The sequence below is a fragment of the Trichechus manatus genome, unplaced genomic scaffold (genome assembly GCF_000243295.1).
Source record: "Trichechus manatus latirostris isolate Lorelei unplaced genomic scaffold, TriManLat1.0 scaffold00097, whole genome shotgun sequence".
NCBI classification, from domain to species: domain Eukaryota; kingdom Metazoa; phylum Chordata; class Mammalia; order Sirenia; family Trichechidae; genus Trichechus; species Trichechus manatus.
The window spans coordinates 8,835,844-8,844,035 of NW_004444033.1; the positions used below are offsets into that span (position 1 = coordinate 8,835,844).

An 8,192-nucleotide genomic window follows, 5' to 3' on the forward strand; every position below is an offset into this window, starting at 1 on the left:
GTTGGATCACTTTTCTTGGGAATGGGTATAAATCTGGATCTCTTCCAGTTGTAGACTTGTTTTATAGGCTTGGGATTGCCACGGAATATGGTGGAAGTTCAAGTTCTGATCCCCTATTGGCATATAGCACAGAATTAGAGTCCAATTTCCCACAGGTATTTCACTTTCAATCCAGGTGAGAATCTGTGTCCAGTCAAAGTCCCTCGGCCTGTGGGCTGAGATCTCCAGACCGCCCCTTTCCAGCTTCTTGCTTTATCAAAGAGTTCAGATCTTGTTGCTAAGCTCTCAGGGGCTGTGGCCTCCCCTGTTGGTTCAGGTGTTCAAACCTTAGCGCTTAAGGCAAGTAGCCAGTCCTGATACACTCTGACCACTTGACATCAGTTCCCACCCCTCTCGCTTGGAGTCTCTATTTCATTTCTAGCACTTGGAGATTTTCTTTCTTGGCTTTGAGACTTGCTATATGTTATCTAGTGTTTTTGTATGTTTGGGTGGGAGCAGTTTCCCACAACTGCTCAGTCAGCCACATTGACCACACGTACCTGTGGAAATGATTTACTTTAGCATTTTTAAGGTAATACTTCTGGAAATGCTCCTGTGTATCCAAAGGTGTTTATATTGGGTCCTCTATAGATTAGAAATAATAGAAATTTAGATTCTGTATGTTTTAGGTCTCTGGACATTAGACATTATTAATGAATGACTTTTGTTTAATAGTGATCTCGTCATCCACTCTATTCTATTTCAAAGTCTCTTGTTAGCTTTGCAGGTTTTCTTTTCTTTTTAACCTTTTAGAAGAATTTTATCATATGGAAAGTAAATGGAAAGTAATTATAAGGGTGAATTTTCAATTAAGTTCCTATACGCCATTGTCTTTGCCAAGGGCTTTATTTACTTTAAATCCATTCCTAAGCCTGTATTGATTGAGCATGAGGTATTCTCACTGCATGTGTCTACTAGGTGCTCTGGGCTGACATTTTATGTTATGCTTTTTATTTATTATTATTATTTTATTCTAAGACTCACATTGTTCGTATTTATTTTATCTTCAAATTGAAAGTGCACAGACTTAAGTATAGAGTTTGCTGTATTTGCACAAATCAAGATACAAAACATTTGTGTTACTTCAGGAAGTTTCCTCATCCAACTCTATGCCTTTTATTTTAAACTTTATTTTTTTCCTACCAGATATTCACACGTCTCCCCTGAAATCCGAAGGGCCTCCTAGGAAGACTTCGACTTTGAATCCAAATGATTTCCTGGATTCTACAGACAGAAACTACCTTGTTAAATTATGTGCCAACCTTTCAGCCAAAATAACGCCAGCGGTAAGAGAGACATGGAAGAGGTGAAGCAGCAACTGAGACCATTACACAACATCAGACAGAAAGACTTAATCCCTTTTGTGGCTAGTAACTTATACCAAAACCACTTTATCACTGGTGTCAGCTTAAGACATGAGCCTCTTTCTACACCTCTGAGAATAGGTGCTGCTTCTACAAATAGTATATCCAATGTAAGACTTGTGGGTACTTTTCGCCCAGGCTCCCGGTGAAACTCAACTCTTCCATTTAGCAAGAGTAGAAGAGCACTACAGTCAAATAAGGAATCCCTTGGTGGTGCAAATGGTTAAGCACTTGACTACTAGCCGAAAGGTTGGTGGTTCGAACCCACCCAGAGGTGCCTTTGAAGACAGGCCTGGTGATCTGCTTCTGAAAGGTCACAGCCTTGAAAACCCTATGGAGCAGTTCTACTCTGCACACATGGGGTCGCCATGAGTAGGAATTGACTCAATAGCAGCTAACAACAACAACGATGGAGTAATCATATAATCCTCCTCCCCCAAAAAGGTAGAAATTGTGTGCTCTTTTGCTGTCTTAACAGTAGGTTTAATGTATTCACACTTTCCTTTGGAAACTATCAAGAGAGCCATTTGACAGTGATAAAGTAGAAAGTTCCATCTTCAGATCTTCTCTTGTTTATTTCACTGAAGCACCCTTCCCACTCATGTTTAAGACTCCCTTCTTCCTCTTCTGCTCAAACCCACGTCAGAGCTCACTGTGTGCATGAGGCATTTCCAGTTCAAACACTGTAATATTTCATTCTTTCCAGGTGCATAGTTTGCAGCTAAGTGTGTGTAAAGATGTGATTACAAAATAATGAGATTGGTTTTGTGTGTGACTTATGGAAAACATTCTGATACCTTAGACACATGTGGCCTATGTCATAACTATTGGGGCAAGTACATGTTTATTTTTGTGTGTTGGTGTCTGTGTGTGTTTCTTGTCTATGATTATTTCTATCTTCGTTTCATTATTGACTCCTTAACCTGAGGGGAAATTGCACTAATTTGAGTTCATGTGACAGTCTTGCAAAAGTCATTTATCTGCTCTGAGCTGCCATTTCTCTTCTGTAAAGTGGAAATAATAATAGCCACTTTACAATGTTATTATATCAAATGCTCATGAAACTTCTTTGTGAATTATGGACAAAAAAGAAATGTTAGTTGTGGTGATGATTGGCTGCGAAGGAGAAAGGGTTCAGGCCCTCAGATGTACCTCTTTATATTCAAGAACAACAACTCTCCTTTGGGAAAATCAACAACATCCTTTGTATCACCAAGAACCTCCAAGTGGTTTACTGGACTTCTACTTCCAATAATGGCAGACTCAGTAACTTGGATCAACCATTCTGCTGAGGACAACTAGAAAACCTGGATTAAAAAAAAAAAAAAGAAAAACTACCTGACGGTATTAGAGAACGAACAGTAGAGTGAAAGATTACTTGGCCAGGAGTTAGGGAAGGATGAAGATTCTGGGAGATAAGTCTGGCACCAGAGGCTGCCTTTTCTTTTGGACCCTTGTCAATTCAGATAGGCACAACCGGGGCTGATTGACACTTCTGATAGCCTCATGGGTCTAAGACAATAGAAATGAAGTCTGAGGTCCATCAAGGAGGGAGCCCTGGTGAACCATGCTTGTGTTGGGTTAGTACCTGAAGGGCTGCACCCTAAGAGTAAGGGTGAACAAGAAATATTCAGAACTTCATAGGAACTGAAGTTTAACTCCAAGCCCTCTTATCCCTGAAATTACATTGAAAAGATCCCAGATTACTAGTGTTCCCAGGTACATGGCAGAAAAAAAAATGTAAATCTTCTTTGGAAAGAGCATGCATAATCCTTGTATTATTTCTAGAAACAGTTTTGCAAATGCAATGTCTAGTGCACAATAAAAAAATAGCCAGGCACACATGAGAATACATAACTAAAAATAACAGCGTCAACAGATAATATAAAGAGGCCACCAGGGCATCCAGATATTGGTAGTATCAAACAGATTTTAAAATCTCTAGGCGTTGGTGTTTTCATACTCAGACTTTAAAATGACTGCACTTATTATATTCAAGGAGATACAAGACAAAGTTGAAAGTTTCAGCAAAACAGTGGGGACAATAAACAAGAAAATTATATGAAAATTATAAAATCTGAAGAAAACAGTAACTGAAATTAATACCCAATGAGGCAGAGCTGAAGAGAGAATTAATGGACTGGAAAATTGGTCAGAAAAATGAATCTCAGAAAAATAAAAGGATGGAAAATATAATGAGAGGGTAAGAGACATGAAGCAAACAATGAGAAGTTCTAACGTGTTACTGAATCTTAAATAACAAGTACATGGAATAGAAGCAAGATTTGAAGAGAGAATGGATGAGAATTTAACAGTTTTGACCAAAGTCATCAAACCTCAGCTTCAAGAAGTTTTAAAAACTCAATTTAGACTCACATTTGTTCAGTTCTGAAATCATATTGTACTAAGACAAAAAAAAAACCCTAAGAGGAGTCAGGGGGGCCCGGGAGAGGGTTACTTTGAAAGGAGTAACAATTAGGCTGACAGCTGACTTTCCAAAAGAAATAATTTATGCAAGAAGACAGAAAGGTATTTTTGTTGCCAACCTAGAACTTTATACCTAGTGAAATATCCCTCCAAAATGAAGGTAAATTAAAGATATTTCCAGACAAAAGTAGCAGAGAATTCGTTACAGAAGAACCACATTAAAGAAACACTAGAGAATTTTCTTTAGGCAGAATGAAAATGATCAGAGCAAGAGAAAGTAAATCTAAAGGGATGCTGACTGTATAAAACAATAATAATTTTTATTTAAAATACACATAGAATTACAATGCACAATAAGTCATGAAGGAAGTAAGTGGAGATGAAGTGTTCCAAAATCTGTGCATCTAACGTCCAGGAGGAGGCTACAAGTAATGATATCAGACTTTGATCAGCCAAGGACACATATTTTATTTAATCTCTAGAATGACACTAAAAGAAGATGAAAAAGTGTAGTGTTTAACTAGTTGGAGAAGGGGCTAGAATAATAAAGAAATAATTCAACATCGCATCAAACGTCCTAGTCAGTGAAATAAATCATGAACAAGTAATAAATAGTGTAGGGTTTAGTTAGCAGTTATGAAGTGAATTTGGCAAGGTTATTGGATACAATGTAAACATACAAAAATAAATTGGATTTCTATATAATATCAACAATTTAAATATATATTTATAGCTTTCAAAAGACAACTTCTGTAGCATCCAAAAAAATCAAATATTTAAGAATAAATCTAATGAAAGATGTGAAATAACTCTACACAGAAAAGTATAAAACATGCATTTTTATTTGTATGTCTGTAAGAGGTCATTGTATCTCTAGTCCTCCTACTGCCTTCCTTCTTTGTAGAAAATGGGGTGATGGAGCATGGAGATCCCCAGTATTACTGATTCCCAGTAGACTGATACCTGTTCTTTATTCCTCATCTATAAGGTCACTGGGGTTTTACTTAAGACCCAATTGACTTGCTTTTCTTAGGAAGAAGTGCCCATGAATACGATTGTTTGCTGTTCAAGTCTGAAAAGATCTTCTAATATTTTATCAATATAAAATGCTTCCTATGACCATAATTCAATATGAATTTAAATAATTCAATAGTTGGAATATTCAACTTACCCATTTCCTCCTTCCTTTCTTATGCAATTCTTTATTGCTTTACTTCTTGTCTGTTCATATCTTAAATGGTATTTACCTTTCCAAATGACTCCCGAAGCACATTAATTTGAACATCTCTATATGCTTCTTGGAGAACTGTAAATATAATTTTAATCAGCCTTACTTTTTAAACACAATTTTCTTTTTAAGTTTGAATAAAAAAAAAGCACAGCTCTTTATTATTTATTGCTGCAAAACACATGTATCCAGTGAGCAGTTTTTACTTATACAACACTCACATCTACTATTGGTTTCAGAAATCTAAGTTCTTATGTTTTACTTGTCAGATATCACCATGCTATCGTTTCCCTCAAAGAGCCCTGGTGGTGCAGTGGCTATGCACTCAGCTGCAAACCAAAAGGTCGGCAATTCGAACCCACCAGCTGCTCCAGGGGAGAAAGATGTGGCTGTCTGCTTCCATAAAGATTACAGCCTTGGAAACCCTATGGGCCAGTTCTACTCTGTCCTATAGGGTCACTATGAATTGGAATCAACTTGAGAGCAATGGGTTTAGTTTAGTTTATAGTTTCTGTCTCAGGCTGGGTTCTCTAGAGAAGCAAAACCAGTAAAGCATATAAATATATATAGAGAGAGATTTATATCAAAGAAACAGCTCACACGATTGTAGAGGCTAGAACATCCCAAGTCCGTGGATCAGGGTAGACACCTCTCCCAAGTCACGCAGCTGCAGAAACTGGTGAGCCCAAGATCAGCAGATCGGAGAGCAGGGCTACCGCTCACAGGCTGTGAAGGTTGACGAATTCCAAGATTGGCAGGCAAGACTGCAAGGTTTCTCCTGATTCACGTAGCTGCAGGGGCTGGCGAACCCAAGATCGGCAGGTCAGAAAGCAGGGCTCCACTCACAGGCTGTGAAGATTGACGAATCCAAAGTTCAGCAGATAAACTGACAGCTCAAGTCCCAAGAACCAGAGGTCAAACGAACAGGAGGCAGCTGCAGGATCCAGAGCAGCAAAAAGCCAGAACATCTGCTTATATTCAAATGCAGGCCACACCCCCAGGGAAATTCCCTTTCCACTGATCGACTACTAACAGCATATTCAATCATGGGAATGATCACATATAAACACTGAGAATCATGGCCCAGCCAAGCTGACACACAATCTTAACCATCACAGTTTCCCTCACTGGTAGCCACCCACCCTGCTTCAGCATGATTGGTTTCCTGGAGTGCATACATGAGGACTATGCTGGTTTAGTTAAGATTTTTTGCTCCAGAATTGTTGTGACTAGGTCTTTGCATTCTAGAAGAAGCCCAACTTCCTGTACTTCAAGTGTGTCGATTTCTTCAACCAGATCCTCCTTCCTCCTAAGGGGTCACCTTTGCTCCTGAAGTAGGCCAAGTCTCTGAAAGTCAATTCTCCAGGAAAAAAAAAATACTGAATGATCAATTCATTGAAAGCCAATATAGTAAAAGTATGTGTGTAGCAGAAAAGGCCTGCACATGCCAATAAATACTCAAATGTATGAAGGCCAGTGAAAAAGTGGACCTGGATGACAAAGTATTGGGCAGTGATGTCCACCATACTATTTCCCTTCAGTACAGGAGACGAGTCAGCTCAGGGAGGTAAGTGGCCTCTTAGTCTCCTAGTGTTGCTGTAACAGAAATACTACAACTGGGTGGCTTTAAAGAACAGGCTTTTCTCACAGTTCTGGAGGCTAAAAGTCCAAATCAGGGTCTCAGCTATGTCGATTCCTTCCTTGTCAGTAGCCCTGGGTGTACCTTGATTCCCTGGCATTCTTTGGCTTGTAGATGGTTCTCACATGGCGTCTGCCTTCCCGTGTGTGTCTCTGTGTCAATAATTTTGTGGTCTTTTTATGACTCAGAAGTGATTAAGTTTAGGATTCCTACCCTATTCTGGTATGCCCTCATTAACATAACAGAAGAAAAAAAATTTATTTCCAAACGCAATCACATCACCAGTACAATGGCCAGGATTTCAACACATACTTGGTGGGGCGGGGGGCAATTCAATTCCTAACAGGTGACTTGTCCAGGATTATACAGTTTAGAAGTGTTTATTTTTCTTCTATCAAGGTGCATTTTCCAGTGTTTTTTACGCCTATCTTTTCTTCCTTTTTCTTCCCACATATTTGGCCATCTGTAGTAAGAAGAGAATGATCATAGCTATTCGACTCATCTGACAAGTTTTTAACACCAATATAATTTACTGGTCATATTTCTTACCCAGGAAAGGAACTCTATGGAGAGGCAGCATGAGATAGCCCGGCAGGCCCTGATGGGAAAGGCACCCCCTGATCACACACTCCTTTTTCAAAGGTAATGACTTACCAGATTTATTGACACCTGGGCATCGTTAGGAGCTCTGGTGGTGTGGTAGTTAAGAGCTCAGCTGCCAACCAAAAGATCAGCAGTTCGAATCCACCAGCCACTGTTTGGAAACCCTATGGGGCAGTTCTACTCTGTCCTATAGGGCCACTATGAGCCAGAATTGACTCCACGGCAATGGGTTTTGTTTTGTTTTGGTTTTGCTTTGCTAAATTGATTTTCTGGTGCCCATATATACCAAATGAATCCTAAATCATAAACATAAACAGGAACCTCTGTATTGAAATGGGCCCAGGGATTCAGTGACAAGCCCAGTACTACAAATTGTATTTTCCTTTCATTTGTATATACATATGTATATATTTAAAGGCACAATATACTAATAGGCTACTAGAAAAGGGTGACTCTTGCAGTCTTTGAAGACTACAAAGAGTGATATCTCTGGTGGTGTCAGACTGTTCATAGCTGAAAGTTAATTAAAATATGCTGTTGAGTACCCTGTACTTGTCCTTCATGGCTCTTGAAACCATAGTGATTAATTAATTATTCGTGTGATCATTTGTTTAATGTCCTTTCCCCTATGAGACTGTAAATTCCAGGAGGGCAAGGACTGTTGTGTCTTTACTGATCAATGACTTCTTAGTCCTTAGTATAAGACATTTCACTTTAGTGCCTGCCTCTTGGCAAGGGCTTCATAGATGTTAGTGGCCATAATGATTATTATTATACTGTACTTCTTATTAATAGTATATTCTTGTTTAATATAGTATATTATATATTAAATGTAATTATATATTAATTTTTCAACATTACATTAATATATTACATTAAATATATATTAATA

The 8,192-nt window shown here is 38.6% G+C and overlaps 1 protein-coding gene across 1 annotated transcript in view; it reads left to right on the forward strand.

Moving 5' to 3' along the window:
* Window positions 1-8,192, forward strand: part of LRGUK (leucine rich repeats and guanylate kinase domain containing) — a 135,585-nt gene that overhangs the window by 116,149 nt on the left and 11,244 nt on the right. Inside the window, exons 16-17 of the mRNA XM_023737149.1 lie at window positions 1,186-1,325; window positions 7,251-7,339. Coding sequence (XP_023592917.1) covers window positions 1,186-1,325; window positions 7,251-7,339 — 229 coding nt within the window. The remainder of the gene's footprint in view (window positions 1-1,185; window positions 1,326-7,250; window positions 7,340-8,192) is intronic.